General features: G+C 48.3%; 2 protein-coding genes across 9 annotated transcripts in view; both read right to left on the bottom strand.

The window, feature by feature from the left end:
• LOC126572733 (protein spire) overlaps positions 1–22,425 on the bottom strand; it is a 113,729-nt gene that overhangs the window by 4,186 nt on the left and 87,118 nt on the right. For all 5 annotated transcript variants that reach the window (XM_050232279.1, XM_050232283.1, XM_050232282.1 and 2 more), the window contains one exon: positions 1,772–2,031. In XM_050232279.1, coding sequence (XP_050088236.1) covers positions 1,772–2,031 — 260 coding nt within the window. The remainder of the gene's footprint in view (positions 1–1,771; positions 2,032–22,425) is intronic.
• Positions 7,521–9,026, bottom strand: LOC126572734 (DNA-directed RNA polymerase II subunit RPB1-like). Of its 4 annotated transcripts, none has more exons than XM_050232284.1 (2): positions 8,502–9,026; positions 7,521–8,354 (listed from the first exon to the last, which is right to left on the bottom strand). In XM_050232284.1, exons 1-2 carry the CDS (start codon positions 9,024–9,026, stop codon positions 7,701–7,703), a joined length of 1,179 nt encoding a protein of 392 aa, XP_050088241.1. In that variant the 3' UTR covers positions 7,521–7,700. The 4 variants fall into 4 exon arrangements, with proteins under 4 accessions (XP_050088241.1, XP_050088245.1, XP_050088247.1 ...); XM_050232288.1 differs by having other exon boundaries at positions 7,521–8,231; XM_050232290.1 differs by having other exon boundaries at positions 7,521–8,105.

The following is a 22,425-nucleotide window of genomic DNA, read 5'->3' as shown; positions in this document are numbered from 1 at the left end:
GGAGAAAAAGCTGTTAAAATGTGTTGCCCTTTACCTCGACCAAACATCGATCACGTGGTGCTCTGATTGTGTGATCTTTCTATCGAGTCACCAATCAGTCAGAATGGATCGCGACTCCGTTCCTAATGGAGTGGACTTTTACGCAAGAATTCGTTTGGGGAAAAGCGACGCATTTGGCATGCTCTCGAATGAAGGCCAACGACCAGTAAGAGACATTTGGTCACGCATTTTAAAAGTTTAAAACCCTCTCCATTGGTTTTTGGAAGCCACAAGACGGTAAGCTGCCAAGAATGGGATCACGCTTAATGCCAGCGAGCACGCATGTCCACCGGTCCAGTCCATAGTCCGTAGCAGCGCCGTAAAGAGCACCAACATGGGGACAACGCACTGGTGGTCGGTTTCGTTACAAAAGGTTAAAGGCACCACCATGGGCGCCCTCTACATGTTCTAAATCCGTCTTGTCTGGCCACAAAAAAAAAACCGTGAGCATGGAACACGATATACAGTTCCCGCTGGTGGCTATGAGTAACGGTCACCAATTGGCACCTTTTACACATTCGACCTCTTGCGCCAGCCATCGGTGAGCTTCCGTTCCGTTGGAGTGCAACCTACGGTGCAGTTTCACAGACACAGAACATGCCGCATTAAGCCGTGAGAATGGTCTCGTTGGTGCGTTGTTGCAGAGACAATCGTTGGGAGAATTGCACTTAGCCAAGGGTAAGGCAAAAAAAAAAAACAAGACTGAATGTAGATTGTGCAGGGGCCATGCAAGCATCAGCAAAGGTGTCACAGTGTAACGCGAAGCACGCATTGACCTGATTTACCCAAGAAACAGTTCTGCATTGTCCACCGAAAGAGCCTTTTTTGTGAACGCAAGTGAGTTTCTGGTTCATTAGTTTATGTTAAATCGAACCAGCACCGCTGTTGCGATTGCCAAAAGATTGAAAAGATCTCGGAAGACAAAGCATTCACCAGCATGGACCGAGAAGGAAAAGTGAAAGACTCCAAGATATCGCCAAAGACCCTCCACAACCTTGGCTTCGTAATCCAGTTTCAGTTCCAACCACAACGCGACCGTCCTCTGTTATGCAAACCCGTTGTGACGGTGTGCGGACGCGCGGATTTCTGAAACATAAGATGAATGCTGAGAACCCGCCCGCCCGCCCGCAACGTGGTACACGTGGCAAAAGGAAGCAAGGGATGAGGGAGGGCGAGGGCGCCTCCATCAGTCCAGGGTTGTCGCGGGAACAAAAAAAGGCGGGCGGTATGTTGTTGCCATTTCGTTGCGCGTCCGAAGCGAAGGCGTTTTGTTGATGAAATCGAAAAGAGGCACGACCGACCGACCACCGGACCGCCCTTCTCTGTCTGCTTCATAATTGCTGCTCTGGAGGCTTCCTACAATGGAACCCGGCTCTTATTAGCATCCGATCCGCGGGTCTACACGGTGCCAAAACGTGCCGAACACAAAGAGAGCGGAGACCATTTGCGCGGACATCACCCAAAACATCGACGCCGCCGCCACCGAGTTGTGACCGCGGTACCCTTCCCGTTCACCACATCTTGCCATCTTTGCCGTCCAACGGCTCTCCTGTGCACCATTATTAGATTAGTTTGCGTTAGATCTCTGCTGTGATCCCCCCCCCCCCCCCCCCCGAGTGGGGGCCACAATTTTGCGCGTGAGATCTCAATGACCAGCCAGCTTCTTGGACTTTGGTGTGATCGGTGGCGCACCATTTGTGGATTATATAACCCTGGGCCGTAAAACACTCACGTTAAACAGTGAAAAGTCCACTGGTATCAGTCTTCGGGTGTTGCGGGGCATGCTGCCGGTATGCGAGAACGACGATCTGCCGAGCGTCATCGTCTTGTGCTGTGTGCTGTGGTGGCTGTAGCCGGTACTGCTGCTAATGGCGCTGCAGGTGCTGCCGCCGCTGCTGCTGACTCCATCCAGGCTTGGTGCACCGCTGGAGTGCTCCACCTCTTCATCACATGATTTCTTTACGCTATCTAGTTGTGTTGTGGTTGGTAAAACTGAAAGTAAAAGAGAAGGGAAAGAATTCGAACATTAAGATGCGTTGCAAAAATAAGACGAAGAAGAATCGCATGCACACATACACACGCTCAGGAGTCAATCCTGAATGAGTCAACAGTCGAGACAAGACAACGAACTACGTGATGTTGGAATGTTACTAGCTATCACCAACAACGGAACGAACACTGCTCATCAATAACCTTCTACTGATAGATATTATCACGATCACACTCGATCACCTACGGGTTACTTATCGGAAAGGTTGCCACCCCAGCAATGCGGTTCCCATGTTTTTGGAGCATAGCGGTACGGCAACCACAGGCTGATGGGCTGACAACCGTGGCCTAGAACAAGAATCATCACCTATCGTCGTCGTCGTCAAAACACTGGGCCCACCCCTTACTAAGTGCGTCAAGGTCGGCCACTTGTTATATCCTCCGCTTGTAAAGCTGTCGTCCCCTTCGGTTACAGAGAACGCGTTCCCCTTTTCGTTGGTTGGTTCTCGCCCAGTAAAAGCTCAAATGGCGTTCTCTGTTCGCATTTGCGGGTGGCCTCCAAAAATAAGATCGACCTGAAAATGGTAGCGGTGAAGAGCTGAGGGCCCCGCTGTTTAGGAAAAAGGTTGTCCACCCAAGGTCGCCCCATCGGAAATGATTCATTACCTCAGCCTTTGCGGCAGCACACAATGAGCCGTTTGTCAAGTCTGAAACCGGCGACTCAACGGCAAGTGGCCGTCTCCAGACAAAGGCACCAATGCTTGAGCCCGATGAAGTGGCTCTACTGTTTGGATGCTTCTGCCATTCAAACCATTCCATTGGTTTGAAGACAAACAAATTTACGAGATGTGTCTGGGGCGTACCATATGGTTGCATATTGAGCAACGGTAGTTTCTGCTTGAGATAGGATTGTCGTTCTCAGAAGGTGTTCCAAAGGTTGTCGTGCCTTTAGCCCATAATCCACACACAGCGACGTTGAGAGTAGCCTTAGTGTGACCTGCCCTGAGATGTTGGGCTTCCCGGGGGCCCATAAAAATGGATCTGCTAGATCCGAAAGGTCTTCAGAGGGCCCCGCAGGCCCGGTTCGCAATATTTGGCTGATTCTTGTAGCGCTTAAGTAATGGCAATGGGCGGGCAGTAAGGAAAAGTTTATAACCAGCACGGTCCACTGTGCTACAGGGTGAAGCATTTCAAGCGACCGGAAGTTCGAGGGATGCTTACTCCACTCGAATTCGTTTACAAATTCATGAGATAGCTCGGTTAGCTTTGGGAGGCACTGGCTTCCACCTCGTTCCCTGTGATGCTACCAGGAATTGTATGTAATCTTCGTAAAAAGCTCCGTACCACAGAGCAAGGCGCATCGCAAGGTGCAGTGCCAGGAGAATGTTACATTCCCGGAAGTTGATATTGCAAGTAATGGTACAGCCACTGGCCCAAGATGTTGCTGGGCATGGTTTATAGTGAAACGGGATTAACGACTGCGGCTGCTGCAAGGACCGACCAGCTGGCATCGAGCAACGAGCTGTAATGGACTTCAGACCGTACGAAAACCGGCACATTTGCTGACTCAGAGAGTGACTTCTTCCTTTCCAGCATGATTGCAAGCAAGTAGTGGGGTGAAAGGTGCGGTGATACGTGATGTTGGAATGGTTTAAGACATTTGCAAAGAGCATCCAGCATTGGCCAACGCTCTCAGCCACCTATGTGCACTTTATGCCACAGCAATCATCTTAAAGAAATGCTTCTAGCGCAACGATAATGTTGATTCACTTGAATGTATGCCAAATATAAAAGATATTGTTATTCATGCTATGAAATTGAATACTTATTTGACCAAACATATGGTAACTACGGGAGCTAATGGATTCAACAGAGCAACAGAGCAAACAGAGCAGTGATTTCCTCAATAGGATGACCCTGGTTCGGTCCGTTCTACTTCAACAAGTACCACTCACAGTGTAGAAGTGGCCAACATTCAGACCGACACTCTGCAACGAGGGCATTTCTCCAAGGAATCATTATGCTCATCCATAACCATCCATTATGTCATCATTTTCGTTCCCATCCCCTTGCCGTGCACCTACACACTTGACCGTATGGGATGCTGCCATCGAGCAACTATAGCTATCGAAGCGCTCTCGAGTCTAGACGTACTATTCAAACAGAATAAAAGCCAATAGAATAAACATGCAATCGATTCTCCCTCCTCCATTGCATGCTGTTCCACATGAAAAGCTCATTAACGATACTTTTCAAGGATCGCAAGGCGTGTATGTGAAGCATCGATCGATCGATAGGAATGAAGCAGATATACACCATCGCATTGGTGACGCATTCGCTGTGAACTCATCTGCGGTGTCCACGGACACGGATTTCGATCGAACTGTATTCACATCCATAATTCATGCTCCACGTGGAATCACGCATGCTACACATCAGCAGAATCAGAAGCAGTATGTTGCGATCTGCGATTCTGATGCCGCACAAAGCCATTAAGCAACGATTGTCGCCAGCTTCAAGTAACACGAGCAAGAAGTGGCGGTCCCATTTGGCCTAAAACTGTTTCTAAGCAAGGCACGTTTTATGGTCAACCATCAACCTACGAGCATTTCGGCCTGTATGGTGGAAAGGTTGTCGAACCTGGGGCGACGTGCAAATTGCTTCGACTGTCACGGTCTCAAGTGAGTTGATTAGCATCACACGACGGCGTATGTGGCCGTTCTATTCAGTACACGCGGGGCCAATGCTCGCTCCGGATGGGTCGAAAGAGTAGATAGAAAACTCACTTTAAACGTTGGATGTGATGTAAGTAAAGTTGACCTTAAACTTGAAAAAGTTTTAGCGAAACTCTACGCCACTTACGGAGGCATAACTAATTCTAGCAAAGCACTTAATCTCTGTGATCTGATGACTCAGAAAGCAAACTAAAGAGGCGATAAAGGTCCATAATACCGATCCATCTGCTAGATGAGCTATTTGCGATTACTAGCAGCCACAAACAAATTATCCGGCGTCGCCCATTATGATAATTGCCTCGAAGGCGTTGATTCGAGACATTTAATTTGGCTTAGCATAACAGTCACGAAGACCGTCAGGGGCGCGGTGAGGTATAAAGCTAGATAAATATTTGGACATGCCCAGAGCCACAACGCTTCGCGGCTCGATGAGTCATACCGTGCGCTAGTCTGGCTTGAACCGTAATTCAATTCAATCAACTCCTCATAAACTGTACGTTGCGTTATAATTAAACTGGGCATGAAAAGCAAGCTCCGATAAGTACGACAAGATAATGCTAAACTGTTCACTCACAAATTGACAAGATACCTGATCTAGGCTTGGGCGTCGGTGGTTGCGACGTCCGGGGTGCAGCCTGGGGGATGCGACCTGTCGGTGCTACCGCGGTGCCAGTGCTGCTACCGACTCCTTTCCGGGGCATCGGAGCCACGGAGGCCACAAAATTGTCCGGTGGACAGTAGGCAACATCGCGGGCCGCATCGACGCACGGATCGTCATCGGGTGACTCACAGTCGGCGGACGCCGTAACAAACATTTTCCCAAGCGAAAGCGGAACACTGGGGCTGACACACTCGTACACAAGGAAACAACTTGCGGCTTATTGACACTGGCGGCTGAACACTGGAATCACTTCACTTGGAGTAACTTAGGAAGAATATTGAAGGAAAAAAACCGGGCATCTAGCTGCGGTCTGCGAAAGGAGAATGGCAGAAGGACTAACAATGACATCATCACCATTCGGTCCTACACCGATACTACAGGCTATGAGGTTGCTTCCTGATTTCGCAAACACAAACTGGATTCTCAGGAGTCTCTTCCCCGATTGGGGAAACAGTGGTTCCCTAGTGGTGGTGCATCATGCAGCGAAAAGGTTGTATTGGTGTGCGGGAAACTGCACTCGAGGTCGGAATCACTAAGCACTATATATCCTTCCCAAGTGCCACGCGTAGTGCATCCTGGAAGAGCCTACACGAGAACTAACCTGTGACCTTTTTAAACCAACATATGGAAACGAATAGCCAGCTCGCCTTGCGGAGAACTCGACAAGGAGTCAGCTGAGCGGGACTCTCTCGCAGGAAGGAAATCAAACAACAACACAAATCCTGGAGAGAAGGACATGCCATAGTCCCTCGTTCCCGTTCGTGCTGCTCACTACAACTGTCACAACGCAAGGACACACTACTATGTTCAACGCATACACACAAAACACGCACCCCCTCGCAAAGGCAAGAGTGTCCGCATACGCAACACCACGTGAGAGCGAGGACGAGGACAACGGATTGGACGGCACTACAGGAGATCGAAAAGGTCTGTAGCTAACCCACTTATCGATTAATCAAAAAACCCAGTGTCCTAGGGCCATGGTGCTCACTTCCTTTCTCGTTGCGTGTGCGTCTGTTGACCAACGATGACCAGCGAGCGAGTGTTTAATTCGATTTTCCACGACTTTTCCCCTGGGTGAATCTTACGGTGTTGCGCAAAGCGCGGACACGAATAACACGAAACACTACCGACGTTGTCGATGGATGCAAAGCTGTAAATGGACAATTGTCGTCACCTTATGCACGAACAAAAACGCAGGTCACACTAGAAAAAGCAAAAAGCGATGTGGTTTTCCACGGTGGAGGTGGCGTTTTTGGGGCGAATACTTATTTACTAGCATCGAGCACACGCAAAGTTAACACAACCGAACCACACGACCGCCGAGCAAAGAGTGAACCATCGAGCCACCCTACCCCACCAAGCATCGCGATGTGCGCACACTTCTTCTGAGTGTGGTAGTGTCTGCCCGAGAGCATAAGCGGGGAGCATAAGTTGGAGGGTGAATTTTCGTACAGTTCGTGACAAATAATCGACACATTTCGCTTGGTGAGATGATGTATGATATCATGTACCAACATGCAGTTTATCTACTCTTGCAATCAAATTTATAGGCTTTTATTTTTCAATGCAAAAAGTAGTAAAAAGAGCAACTAATCAAGTATTTTTAATAGCTTATAATTGAAAGACTTTTTGATTTAAAGTTATTTGCGTCGTTTCCTTTGACTGTTTCTGGACAATTGAAAAATGAGTTAATTAACGAACTTTATTTTTTAACTGTTTTTCGGTATCGAAAACAGTAACTGTAGTCTAATTTTTATTTTTTTAAATGTTTTTTATGAATTTATTGAGAAAATCTCTCATCGCACTATGCAGTAGAAAATTTAAAAGAGAAAATAATCCGCCAACACGTTGTGGCAATGTTTCGTATGAAGATTTCGTGCAGCATAAAGTGCAATATAAACAAAACGTTTAGGTCCTCTCGCTATGTCGCTTGTGTAGATTGTTTGGAGCAATGGTATGGGTGTAGTAGACAAAGAGTAGACACGAAGATGGAGCGCCGGCGCCTTGGCAGAAGATATGAAGGGGCAAAAGGCTAGGATGGTATACAATAGTGTCGCCCCTCTTTCAAGGATTCCAATCAACGAAAAACCAAATTTGTAATCAGTAACCGAGTTTATCAAGATTCTTGCTTATAATTTTCCATCTGAGATACGAGTTTGATTACTATTGCGTCTGTTACAATGTCTAATTGTGATCAATGGTGTACTGCTGAAAAAACTGCTTTGATGTGTTAAGATTAATGCAGTCATGATTTGTATCTCATCACTTTGTTTTTACACCGACCGACTCTCATTGCTATCATCATTCAAATGTTTTGCACGATAATGCAGCCGTTTCCTCGGAAACACATTTGCCTCAGGAAGATCTTGTTGCGGATCGGAAGAAGCTCTTGTCTGTTGTTGCTTGAGTTTTCCGTGCGAGTTAAAAGCTGCCCTGTGTCGTGGATGGGAGTTTCGTAGTGACTTTCGCGCGTTAGATCCTCTCTTCAAAGAAGAGTTTGAGCTAGTAATGGTAGTCGGCAACGGCGTGGTGAAGGAAGGTGTAGTGCAGGTCGGTGCACAATCAACCGTGGGATTTTGAGTAGGAAGCGTGGAGTTAGCATTTGGAGTAGATCCCGTGGGTATCCAGGTGGCGTTATAATCTGGAGTCGTCCAATTCTGACTCGGAGTAGTCCAATTGTAGTCTGGAGTAGTCCAATTCACAGGAGGAATCGTCCAATTCTGACTCGGGGTAGTCCAATTGTAGTCTGGAGTAGTCCAGTTCACTGGAGGAATCGTCCAATTCTGACTCGGAGTAGTCCAATTGTAGTCTGGAGTAGTCCAGTTCACAGGAGGAATCGTCCAGTTAGCATCTGGAGTAGATCCCGTGGGTATCCAGGTGGCGTTATAATCTGGAGTCGTCCAATTCTGACTCGGAGTAGTCCAATTGTAGTCTGGAGTAGTCCAATTCACAGGAGGAATCGTCCAATTCTGACTCGGGGTAGTCCAATTGTAGTCTGGAGTAGTCCAGTTCACTGGAGGAATCGTCCAATTCTGACTCGGAGTAGTCCAATTGTAGTCTGGAGTAGTCCAGTTCACAGGAGGAATCGTCCAGTTAGCATCTGGAGTAGATCCCGTGGGTATCCAGGTGGCGTTATAATCTGGAGTCGTCCAATTCTGACTCGGAGTAGTCCAATTGTAGTCTGGAGTAGTCCAATTCACAGGAGGAATCGTCCAATTCTGACTCGGAGTAGTCCAATTGTAGTCTGGAGTAGTCCAATTCACAGGAGGAATCGTCCAGTTAGCATCTGGAGTAGATCCCGTGGGTATCCAGGTGGCGTTCCAATCTGGAGTCGTCCAATTCTGACTTGGAGTAGTCCAATTGTAGTACGGTGTGGTCCAGTTCGCATCTTGCGTTGTGCCGGTCGGGAAAGGGTCCGTAAAGTTGAATGACGGCGTGGTGCACGTTGGGAAACAATCCACTGTAGATGCCGTAGTAGGAACAGTTCCATCTGTCGTTAAAGTAACATTCTGCTCAACTTCTGCACTGATGAGTATCACTTGACACAGTAGCGCAAGGGCCAGACAAACACAATTGCGCTTATTAAACGATTTAATCATTTTTGATTAACTGCACGGACACTCCGTCTGAGGTTACTATCCACAATCGTCTGTAGACTGAAGGCACGCTTGGTCCCCATTTTATACCGGTGCAATAGGCGTGCGATCCAGTTGGGTGCTATCACCTCTAATCAAATTATTCATCTTGCTCTTCTTATCAGACGCTTATCATAATTGCTTTTTATCGTGCTCAAACAATGAGTGACACACGCTGGTTCCCCACGCGGTCATTACTGACCATAGCCATCAAACACACCGCGTTTCTCGTGGAAGATAGGGGCACTTGACTGTCTGGAGGGTCCACGCCGCACACATTGGAAATCCCAAACATCCATTCACACACTCGAAGGTATAAGTGACGCATCTTCCGGTTCAAACAACTGCATCGGTGATGTACCCTTTTGAAGGATCATACAGACACTTCTGCTTACATCACAAATGTGCTGTGACATCACGGACGTCCTGCGCGCTGTGCATACACTCGAGATTATGTGGAGCAAACGGATGCACTTTTCGTTGGCTGAAGTTCACGACCTTGGCATTCAAATGTGAGTATCCTTCATGTTTCTCCGAGGTGCATTTCTCGTTTATGTACTGAACTACTTGCATGTACATAATACATTTTCGCTCTCGCTCTCTCGCGTTTTCTTACATTTACGCCAGAGAGCAAGGACTCCATGGTCACATTGCTATAATTACTTACTCTCTTTGCTTCGCTATCTCTCCGTCCTTGTCCCTTATCACGCGGAAATCAATTTTCCTTCGGCGATGGTAAGGCTTCGAAGGACATCGGTTAGATTTGTGTCAGTCGCAAGCGTAGCATCGTCGTCGTTGTCGTCGTCATCGAGCGGTTAACGTATACGACAGGCACGATATCATCACATTTCAAGCCGGTGTACAGAAGTGGAAAAGGAAATTAAATATTCATTCACGGCACACAACTTTGGGAATTACCGCTTGTGTCAAACGAAAACAATGCTTGTGCCGCAGCAAAACCCATAATCCTGTAGGTTGAATAATTTACCATTTTTGGCAAATACTGACACATGTGCCCGGTTGCTTGCTATCTTTTGCAATCTACTGGGAGCCACTTGCGGCAAACCTCCAAAATCGTCGTCATTGATAATGTTATCAGAGCGAAACGGAAGTAATTTACAGTGATAACAGATTGTTTTTATGGAGCAGTTGCGAGGAGTTATGATAGTATGCAATGCTGAACGCAAATCAAAAAGCTGGACATAAGAAGAAATTGCCCTCAATTGTATTATCAGCTGTCAGGTTTTGATGCGATACGTTTGAGCATATTTGTTAAAGACTGTCATGGTAAACAAGCACCACTGGACCGGTAGTCAACCATACAGCTGTATCAAAGTGACTCATCTGGGAGAGGGTTGAGCTTATCTGCAATCATGTCTAGCACGCCTTGCCGATCTCAAGTGGCTGCTCCTGATATATTGTGCCACATAAGATCGGTTATAGAATGAAACATAGTAGATCCGCCGTGTATTTTTTAAAGCGATAATTTCTGACTTTATATGGAGTCAGGAAATAACCAACATTATAAATTACGGAAGCTGTCTAGAGGCTCAAAGGGTATTCCGGATTTTTAATTTTTTTTAAATCCCAAAGCATCTCCTTTCGTTACATTCAAAAGGGTCTACACCCAAGCGAAAGGAACAACCTGTGATTCCGGTTTGGTAGAAGACAAAAATTTCCAAAACCAATAGCAATTCACCAACGAAAGGCTAATAAATTGTAATTCTCTCCAGTTTTGGTAACCGCGATTGCAGCATATTTCCGAATCGGAGAAAGCTTTCTTCGTTATTCGTTTGTCGTTTTATTCCTCATCATCTTTACGCCCATTTCTCTGGCCAACAGAAGGCTCGCTAGTCCCGCCGGTATAGGGCTCCCCTTGAATTGGTGATATTTATTTATTTTTATATGAAACACCCTTTCCGTCGCGCTGAACCGCCTCGAACACGGCGGATGTATAATCCTGCATGATACGAGCGGCCGTTTCTGTCAGGCTCTGAACCTTTGGCGCTGTGGCAGAGGCCCTGACCGGCCGTTATGGCTCGATCTCATAACACGCAAACCATCAATTTAGCTATTTTCGAGGCCAACATTGTCGTCTAGGGGTGGCCATTCAGCGATTGGAGCACCGTCCCAACAACTCACTGGATCGCGTAACAATATGCGCCGGTAGATGGTTGTTGGTTCCACGAGGCTCACAATACTGGTTCTGTACCGTTCGCACACGATGCTCGCTTGCCATTATTGATGGAAAATCGATTCTGCACAGGTGAAGCATAACTCACTGGTGATTGTTCCCCTTTGCTGATTGCTTTCTCCAATCAATCATCATGCGATTACTTTGCATCGGACCGTGGCGTGACGTCGTGGAAAGTGTTACAATTTAGCAGAAATGACATCCAGTGAGAGAGACATTCTCTCTACTGTACTCCTTCACTGGAATGCATTAACCGGTTGAAGTGGCAAAATGTTCGAAACAAAATACACAATAAACCCAAACAGGTTTATCTACTCTTCCACCGATACTAGCAATCGGACACTGACGGTGTGACAAACGCAACGCGAACACGTGCAGCCACCGTGCAGTAACCGGGAAGCCTTCACAATGCGCCCAAGAATTCAAGTCCGGCATGCCAATGGTTCATACCTGCCATCGGGTTGAGTTCAACGACGCCAACGAACGGGGCATCCAGTCATCGTCTTACCTTTTAGCCACATCACTTTCACTCCGACCTGTGTCCCTCCCGCGTGGCGAACACAAAATCGGTCACCCGCGAATGGGTTCCCAAAGCGAAGAAATAAAACTTTTAAATGTCCAAGATGCAGATTTTATTTTCGGGTTCGGGTCTGAATCCCGAAACCTTCCCAGCCATACAAAACAGTCCGATAGCGGACATAACTGTAGAGTTCCCTGGCAGAGCGCGACGATCATGATAAACGCCTCCGGGCTACGGTGCCCTGACACTGCTCGCTTGCAGCCGCCCGCTCGCCTGGAATTTGATTCTATCAACTCCGGCTTTTAAATGGTTGCAAATAGTGAAAGGTGGGTCAGTGTTGGTGGACGGGTCAACCGTTCCGTTTTTGGGGTGAAGCTTTCGTGACTATCATGGCTTTCGGGTGGCTAGCAAGCGGCACATGCTTTCCCTTCCTGTTCGAATGCCTTATAACCTTATCAGTGGCTTCCGGGAGCCTTGTTCCGGTGCATCGAGCCGGCGTGACAGGAACGTGACCTGAAGGCTGCTGGCATTTAAGCTTCTTAACCCTTACGACTTGCGCTAGAATTGATACCGAGGGCACGGGATATCGATCACAATGTATTCCCTAGCGGCAAGCGGTAACATGCAACATCACATCTCATCATCACGCGGCCATTCTATTTCTGTAGCACACTTTACCTGTCATTCCCATGGCTAACTGGCGCAGCTTAGCGTTCAAGTTTATGTAATCCATCGTTGTACTACCGAAGAGCAATATTCGATCCACGCGATTAGTAAACACTCAATCCAGCTCCATGGTTGGACGAATCTTTTGATACACGATTGTTCACAAACTATGTAATTTGTTCCGGTGCAGTATAAATTCACAAAATGCTTAACAAACTATAACACAATACATGCGGCTCGCTCTGATCGTTGTGCGCATTTGTTTGGTCAAACCACACCAGCAGTGTGCCAGCCAGATGCAAACATATCAACCACAAAACACGAACCGAGCACGAAGTAAAAACCCAACGAATACCGGCCGAATCTCGGCCCCAACTGAACTGAAGTCCAACGGCATCGCCGGAACGCTGTGGGGAGCATAAATTCCGGACATCCTCGCCTCCATCCCCCTGCCCCAAACACATCGCATCCCACCAACGAGCTTTTGGCCCGCGGCTACCGCGACGACGACGACGACGTCATTCGAGCGCGCGCCACGGAAAAACCTGGAGCTTTCGTGCTGCTCCATCAACTGGTGTGTGCGCGCGAGAAGGTTTTTCTTCGGTTTTTCTTTTGCTCGTGATGAAGCGAATCATTTGTTGTCGTTGGAGGATAACAGATATTCCACGGCCATTTGATGGAAGCGACTCCATTTCACACTTTTGGAAGTAGACCGACCGACCGACAATGTCTCTCCGTTGGTGGATCAGTTCCGTGTCGGTAACGAGCGTAGGTGTTTGTCGCTAGATCCTTTTGTGATTTGGTGTTTCGCCAACCGACCTACGTCACAACCGCACAACCGATGTGATTGTGTTCCAGGAATTGATGCCTCGCTGCTGCTACGCGGCTCTTCGCTGGCGATTGCGGTCACAGTTCTTCTATCTACGTAATAAGCGCCGTGTGGATGGCAGTGCGGTTCATAGCGTTCAACGAGAAATAATTTATTCCCGGACCGGTGGACGGAACGGTTTTCTTTTCGTCCTTACCGACCAGTGGCGTCTTCTATCGTGTTCCCTCTTTCTGCTGCTGATCCTAATCCTCGGACGATGTTGATGTAATAAACGTTACGGTCGGTCGGGGGCATTAAGGTCAAACCATCCGTCAAATAGTTGACGATGAGCGGATAATTGAATTTCGTGGTCGGGACCCCTGGCTAACTAGCGAGACGGCAGAACGGTGGGCTAGTGGGAGTGAATTGATTAGTTTTTATTTTATTTACCAGAACCATGTCCAGCTGGAATCGCGTTGCGAGGCCAAAGGACACGTCAGAAGGGTTCTATAAATGGTTTTATGGAGGTCTGGCCTGGCAATCAGAGAAAGGTTTCTCTGCGTGTTCACCCTCATCGACAATCGGACACTATCCCTAGCTAGATAATCGATAGAATAGCGCTTGTTTTTCATAAATTTCTCTTCTTTTTTTACATTCTTCAAAGTACAACCAACAATCGAATGATTCAAAACTCATTTTCTAACAAAAGAAAATCGATTTTTAGATAATTCTGCGCGGAGCAAACAATTATTTCATGCAAAAATGCTTCCCGTGATTGAAGCGACGGCTGCTTTTTCAGAAGTATATCTTCACCTAGCTCTGAGGGATTCAAAGTAAAATGTCCATGAAAATCAAAAACCGGTTTCAAAAACGGTCGATTCAAATCGTAAATAGCTCGAAACTTCATTCCAGCAGTTTTATAGGAAAGTTTCGAGCAACTGTACTAGCGCCGTTGGGTGGCGAACATGCGAAGCTCGATTTGAATTGACCGCTGAGGCTGATGGTTCAACGTGCATTGTGGAATAAGAAAAGATTAGCTAAAAGATGTTTTCCAAAGACTTACAGCCGTCATTTTATAAAGAGGCAACTTCACGGATAAGTCAGTAGGAAATCAAATGGAAGGCTGGCCATTACTACTGCACTAGTTCTAGTTCTAATTCTGATGTTCTATTTTGCGCAACAATTCCTCTTCCTGCCGAAGGTCGCGACCCACTCCAAGTCTCATCGGCATGTTATCAAATCAATTTCGCTTGGAAAGAAGAAAAATCGGCTACATAGAAGCACAAAATCCTTAGAGTGTATTAAACGAGAGTAACTTTTACGAATGTTCAGCTCAAGATGCGATCACTAGCGAGTTTGCTTCCAACTTTCCCACCGATAACTCAACGATTAGGCGCTTCACTAACTCCAAGGCGGCATTTAGGAATGTTTACCAGCTGAAATTAAACTATCATACCCAAGCGACCATTCACCGATTTGCATCTCATTTACATTCCCAGAGTCCCTTTCGCTTTCGTGTGACCATTACCAGGAGCCGTGCTGGCTACTCCCGCTGGTGGCGCAATTTATAGAGACGAGCACTCCTATCCTAAAAAGTTTGCCAGCAAAACGGCCAGCACAAGAATTGCTCTCCTGTGCGCGAATTTCTTCCCTCACGGGGTACGACAAATAAGTCTAACTAAACGACGACGAATCCACCCCACGAAGGCCCTCCCGGGGGTTAGCGGGATGTGGCCAGAGCCACGGGCCAATGTCTTTGACTTGTTTATGAGACATTGTTCCGGTGGCGCGCTCAAGATGAGCTTCAAAGGTGACCGCGAGTGCGTCTGAGCGAGAAGGAAGGTTCGTCGCGACCGAAAATGGCATGCGAAATGGCGAAATGGCGACTAATCCAGTGATGTGGGGTGATGGGGAGCTCATCCACCTTCCCTTCCATTCGGAATTGACCGGACGAGAAAGGGCGATCGAGGGGTGTGTATGTGTCTGTTGCGTAACATCATGCCGAAAAGTGTGAAGCGCATAACCGTTCGCGAGAAAGGCGCAAGACCGTCCGGTGCATCGGTGCATCGCTACCCTGGATGACGTCGTACGGCGTGGAGAACCAAACGAGGTTCGCAGTACACGGTAAATGGTATCCGGCGCAAGAATGGGACATTTTCCGACGTAAACCTGCCATCCATCAAGATGGTCAGCGTGCGATAACGAACGCCTGGAATTGCCGCCTGCGGGGAGCGCGAGAAGCGGCCATTCCCAGGAGAAGGAGGAAGAGGAGGCTCATTCGACAACAGGGCATTTGCATACCATTACCGTCTGTCCCTTTCGGACATCGTCGAGGGCTCGTCCATGGTGAGTGATAGAGCATAGAATAGTGGCTGGCGAGAAGAAAGGGCTATTATGAGCCGGAATTAAACTTATAAATTAGTGTTTCTTCTTTCGTGCGCTTCTCAATCAACTCTCCCTCCGCGGGGAACCTCCCAGGAAGAGGCAATTCGTGGTCACGCTGCTCATTGGCCTCAAGAACTCTTTCCATCATAAAACGAAGAATGTTCTCCCTCGACCCTCGAGATAATTTAATTTAATAATCAACCACCAGCTGCTGCTCCCGCTGTTCCCTTTTTTTTTTTCGATAGCCAGGAGTGTGGCCACGGTTGCAACGACCCCACTGGAGAAAGAAAATTGTCTCCATAAAAGCTGGAAGTCTATGATTTTTATGACACAATAGAACGGCCAGGTGCGAGGGACTGCAATGCAGTGACTGTGTGGCCGCGTGAGATCAATCGATCGGATACTAGACGAGGATCGATCTGGATATCTCCCGGGAGGGAAAACTCGATAATCGTAAAACTGTGCGATGCAGCGATCGATGAGGACGACGATGGCCGTGGCTAAAGTAGTAAAACAGAAGGAACGCAGAACCCGTTTTTAAATTATGACGATCGTAAAAGTGCGGTTCAATTCGATGCGTCTAGAGATAGCGCAACAAAAATGATCAAGCGCGAAGATCAAAGCTGTGGGTCGACGATTTTTTAAATCGTAAATAAAATTAATTTTATAAAATCGAATTTAAAACATTTCATTCATTTTAACAGCGGACTGATCGCTAGTTGCCTCGAAAGCCTTTTTTGTTAAACAATCAAACCAACTCTTCCATGAAGGTACAAAACAGCAAAACATCCACTCGGAGTACGCTTCCCCTGGGAACACTGTGCACGAATCCAGCAACGGCAATCGATCACCAATCGGTAAATAGATTAGATGCCCATCGGCTAATCCATCATCACACGATCAGCTCACTCGGAAATACAACTTGTTTGCCAACTACTCCAGTACCGCGACGCCTCCGAAACGGAAAGTGATGCGCAGCCATATTGACAGAAGCACACTTTCCTTCACATTAGGCCACCCGTCAATACTACCTGGCACACTTCGATGAACGGAGTTTCACATAACAAGCGTTCCCAGGACGTTCTCTTTTTTTTGAAGGTGTTTTTTTTTGTCGCGAAAAAAACCGCCTGCATTCCGTTGCGATCGGGCCACCGGGCGAAAGTTGTTCTGCCGCATGGATGGATTCCGATTCCGACGTCCGTGGTCCACACTCCGGCTCCACTAATTGAGTCATCGCCACGCATCGGCACTAAGAGCTCGCATTGGCACTTGGTATTGCGTTGGAGCAGCAACGATCATCACATCGCATCTCATAAATGGTCATTATCAATCATCGTCCTTGCTCTTTCGGTGTCTGGTGGATCCAGGGGGATCAATGGGGTGCCGCTCATAATTACACCGGGATCGATGTCAAAGCTTGTAATGTGCAGCACCGCCCCTCACCGAGCTCGTACGTCTCCGCGAGGCTCCACGGTACTCCTTTTGTGCACCGCAGGCTGCGTACGGCCGCTGAACAACAGGACCGTTCAATGGCTGGCGGGGAGAGAGAGATTCTTCCACGCCAAAAAGGGCTATCTCATTCGCCGCGACCGCGTGCGTTCTTGCGCGTCGAACATTTTCCGCATTTTCTATTTTAATTCATCTTCATCTCCCGATGGGGCTCCTTTGGCCCGGGGATGGCATGATGGAAGTATCAATAGCCGAAGGAGGACGTCGTCGTCGTCGTCGTCGTCGTCGTCGTCGTCGTTGGATGCTTGAATATGATTGACGTGTACGTGTGCAAACCGCGAGGGAAACGAACGTCTTTCGGTTTGTCATGACAGGTATTCGCGTAGTGTTCCCCTTGTTGAAGAGGAAAAATGGTACAAAAGACAAGCTAGAAGAGGGTCTAACGGTCGATACCTCGGGGCTACAATGTATGGATTGGCGTTTTCGCTTCATAGTGTTCCCCCAATGGGCGCCATCGCGATCCACCGCGTTCGAACAATAACACTTCAACCACGGGACTTCCCAGGATCTTGGGGCTTCCCTCCTTTAGGTCCGTCTTAAAACAGTTGTTCCCAGGTGATCTTGGGTGCGTGATAAGAGGTCGAACCTAGAATCTGGATCAACATTCCAATCCGAAGGTGGAACGGTTGCGAACAGAATTAAGCCATTCCGGACGGATGGTCCTGGCGGATGATCCGATTTCTCTCCGGGTCGAATATGCGTACGGAGTAAAGATCTTTGGCGCGAGATGGCGGACCACCCGCCGTAAGAGCGTCGTGTGGACCCTTGTTGTGCCAATTAGAAACCTGCGGTTCCGTGTGTGGTTCGTCGACATTAATAAGATTATCGTGCCGTGCCCGGGGCTCTATCCGTGTGTTGGACTCCCGACGCCCGTGGCCTTAAATTGGATTGGAATCTGAATGGAAGGGCGCGCGCGCGCGCGCTCCTCGTTAAAAGTGTGTTAATCTGTGGTCCGGAGTCGGGGAGAGAGAGAGAGAGGCCCAGGTGACACCGCGATCTCAACCACGGTACCTCCGTGCCTCCACAATTCCACCATCCAGCATAGCTTATGTTATGATCAATAACTTCAGATAAAATTATTAGCCCAACCCAAAACACCGATCGACGCGCGCGCGCGCGTGGCCGGTAATCAGCCTCTTCTTCTTCTTCTTCTTCTTCTTCTTCTTCTTCTTCTTCTTCTTCCTTTTCCAGACCTCAAAAACTTGGCCCAAGAAAGGGGGCCAGGGGCAACGAAACCGAAATCGAATCGAAGGGCTTCTCTTTCTTTCTCTCCCGGGGGACAACAAATTGAGGTCCATCGGCATTGGGCCCTTCGGGATCGATCTTATCGACCCTCGGCACACAGACCCACTGGCCCACACACATGCACACACGCTAGGGGGCCGGTGGTGCGATGCGCTTATGCCGATGACATCCAATCGCGAGATGTCTCCTCAACATTATTCCGCTCCCCGCCAGAAAAATGCTTCTTCGATGCGCCTCACCACCCAACCACTTGATTCTCCATCCCGAAAGCATCATCATTAGGGACGGTGTTTATGGTAATTATGTTGTTGTTGTTGTTGTGGTTGTGGTTGTGGTTTATTGTTTGTTGTTGATGAAGGCAACGAGCGATGTTGGTGGTGGATTTTCGGCGTTAAGAGCGCACGGCAGATGCATTTTAGGGATTGATTGTGAGCCGGATGTATGATTTTAAAGTACTTTTATTCAACAAGAATTTATGCTTAAAAAGAAATAATTCCCTGTATTCAGGCATGAATTCCTCTAAATTCAAAATATCAAACAACATCTGTCCAACACCCTAAGGAGTGGATCTGCATTCAATTAGAGATCGTTAGATGAAACCACTCGTTCCTCGCCGCAAACAAAGCAATCAGGGAAAGACATATCGGATCCACTTCAGTCGAGAGCACCTCCTGCCACCCCCAGACGCTCATGGCTCAATTGACCAAAGCCGATAAGCCGATTGAAGGAATGCATTCTCCCAAAGGTGCATATGAATCGAGGCCGTGGAGTCCGTGAAGTGAGACAAACAAAATGGGCAAGGGAACGGAGTGAGCCGCAGCATGATAATGAATCATAACCTCATAAACGATCGTCCGCCAGCATCGAAGGGATCGAAGGGAAAAGATTGGAGTGAAGCGAAGGGCTTTGTGTCACCTCCAACGCGATGATCATCGAGGTGGTAAGGAGGAGAAGGAGATGAGGTACCGAAATGTAGGTTAGTCGTGTCCCACGTCGTGTGGTAGGTTGGGAGACGACGATCGTTGCAGACCCTCTCATCCACCTCTTTTCAGTTTTCCCATTCTTCCATCTTACCCCCTTTCGTGCGCATGTGTATGTGTTGTGCACCTTGCTCGGAGTGCATCGTGCCATCGTGGATGACCTCTGGCACATTTCTCTTCTTCTTCTGCGTTTGATAGGGAGGGATGCTGATGCTGTGTGGGATGTTGGGTGCGTTCGGGAGGCGTGAATGAGTTGTGAAGCCATCCTCTGCTCGCTCGGTACCGGCATGATGCTGATCGAGTATCGAGATTGAGCGGAAGGGTCCAAAAGGAGATTCAACATTTTATGCTGCACGAAGAAGGAACTGCGAAACGAAGAACGCGTTGGATCATTTCGTTCCAGCATGTTGAAGGCAGGCGGAATTATTCGATCTTCAACTCGCATGAAGCGCGCTTTGTCCTTGAGCTGCATCTCGATCTTATTGTTTGAACTCATGTATGTAAATGCTCTTATTTCTGTGCAAGAGACTGTTCTTTCCAACCGAAACACATTAGGTGAACGCAAGTGAGCCATCAAACCTTACATAAACACCACTCTCTCGCTCATTCGCGTATTCAAATTTCGAACCCTTTTCCAAGTCAGCAAAAAGTCGCATTCGAGAGAAAATAATCGTTCTCCCTCCCCTTACTCCACCTTCTTCTCGAGGGATCATAACTGGCTGATTATGCGATGGAAATTATGAATCTCGAAAGGTGAACATATGCACACCAGAGCCCGTGGCGCGTGCCATCATCTTCATTAGGAGCATGATGTATCGTGTTTTCAGTCAACTAATGCTCGTTGCTGTTTGTTTTCGGGATACCTTTCCATGGAACATCCCAAAAAACAAAGGGGGAGAATGAAGGGGGATCCATGAGCATTAATTGCCGTAATCAACGACCACAGAATCAAGTTGAGAGAGTTGCCGTATAAATTTGGATCTCTCGCCGACGGCCACCACTTTGGTTTTTGGTGCGGTCTTGCCTCGGATGCCTCGTTAACCACACGAGACACGAAGGCCCTTTTCTCTCGAGAGTCCAATAGTGCACCATTGGTCCATGGATCCGAGGACCGATCACCGAACCGCATACCGAACCCAAAATGATGGCCGCCGAACGCCATCGCTTCGCATAATGTGCCACAAATTATGATCTCGCCGATCATCCCGTTCCGATCTGTTCCGTTTCGTTCCGTTTCGATTTGGTTTCATCCCCCTGTCCCGAGGGGACCAGGGGATTAACCTGTATTCTTTATGCGAAGCGATGCTCAGCTCGGTTGCAGAAATGGCGATCGACAGACCATCGACGACGACGATGACACAGATGACGCCCCATAAAGTGGCCATTTCTATAGAGGGGCGCGCGCGCGCTCGCGTCGCCGATCGTCTCCTCGGTCGGTAAATGTATTAATTAGTGAGGGAACATCACGGGCATCTCGGGGGTCTCAGTGTCCATTTCAGAAAGATAAGCTTGAGCGAACGAGAGAGAGAAAGGGAGAGGGGAAGAGAGACACAGTGCCATGGTGTCGTTCTGCGCTAATCTGCGAATCGATAATTGGAACCTGAAATCAGAAACATGTCCCTCTTCCCCCCCCCCCGGGGGGCCGGTTGTTGGTGCTTCCGAGCGAAGACATTCCTTGGCGTTCGTTCGCCCTCTGTCGCTGTCTTGAGTTCGTTGAACTCATTTGTTTTGCGCACTCAGCGCGATAGGATCCGCCGTTTTTTATCAAGCATGAGTGCCGGTGTTTTGGGTGGCCAAAAAGGTTCAGGATGGCCACCCGTGAATCATCCTTTGTCTACTATGGGACGGGACGGAACAGAAGGTTGTTACATAATTGGCGCTCTGGCGGATCGATGCTCAACCTTGGCATCCGCCTCAGTGTGAACTATGAAGCCGCGATTGAAGAAAGGAACAATTGGCACAGACCAAAGCTTTTTTCCCACAGTTCCTGGCGTGTCGGAGTGGAGCGTAGTGGAGCGGAGCGAAGCAGAACGATCTTATATAATCGTGCACGATCCATAGCAAGCATCCAGTGACCTAGACCAAAGGCGTCTGGAGATAAATAGGGTAGCATCGTTCGGGATGTCTGCAGATGACGGAACGACTGACTGACTGAGTGACAGAGGGGCTTGCTAGCTGGCTTCTGGTTCCAGTGGAACCCGGAACACTTTTCGTTGTCGTCGCCGTCGTTCCAGATCGAAAGCGAAATATTATGTTACACTGAACCACATCTTCCGGGCTACTGTTTTGGTCCGTTATCTAGCTTCCATAACCCGTTTTGCTACCGACGATTACAGCTTGTCGCTCTGACGTTCTGTGATCGATCGAGCTCTGGAGAAGAAGAATGTTCCTGGCACATTCCACGACAACGGATGGAGCAGCATCCGATCGCGAAAACGTGATTGCCTAAAACTTACAGAAGTAAAACACAGACACGTGCAGACCACCAGTTCTCATCAATGGCACTGACACTGGCACAAGCAATCAGAGCGATCTGACGGAGGAGGATCAAGCCACCACAACAACGACAACAAATCGCTTCGTCGTGACTTCCTGCGGCCACCGATACCACTGCGGACCACTCTTTTCCCTCCAAAATGACGAGCGTCTCGACGTTCGACGCCGCTTCCCGTGAGACAAACGGTTCACCACTCCAGTTTCCACCTCCTCCTTGCCTCGCTCACCCCAAAAAGCGACCCCCATTAAACATGCCAACAACATGGCATCGATAATTAATCTTCGATGCTCCCGATGCAAAGAGGCGGGGGGGTGATGCAAGGGGCATCATGTCCGCCACAAGGCAGCATCATCATCATCATCATCACGACAGAGAGAGAGAGAGAGAGAGAGAGAGAGAGAGGGTGAGCGAGAAAGAGAGCATAAAGCATTTCATTTTAACCGAAAAAAAAACACAAAACGACGATCCCGGGGAAAACAACATCCCGATCGGAACGGGCCCGTTCCGTTGCGTCCGAGGTAAAGGAAATTGCAACTGCGCCCATCCGGAGATGGGCTCC

The sequence above is a fragment of the Anopheles aquasalis genome, chromosome 2 (assembly GCF_943734665.1).
Source record: "Anopheles aquasalis chromosome 2, idAnoAquaMG_Q_19, whole genome shotgun sequence".
NCBI classification, from domain to species: domain Eukaryota; kingdom Metazoa; phylum Arthropoda; class Insecta; order Diptera; family Culicidae; genus Anopheles; species Anopheles aquasalis.
The sequence above is the reverse complement of the archived record's forward strand: the minus strand, read 5'-3'. Positions and strand labels throughout refer to the sequence as shown.

Bases quoted from the DNA above. Each gene is read 5' to 3' on its own strand.
- LOC126572734 (XM_050232284.1), bottom strand. From the start codon at position 9,026: ATGATTAAATCGTTTAATAAGCGCAATTGTGTTTGTCTGGCCCTTGCG. The intron at 8,355-8,501 runs AACTGGACTACT...ACTCCAGACTAC, and splicing joins ACTGGACGATTCCTCCTGTG to AATTGGACTACTCCGAGTCA.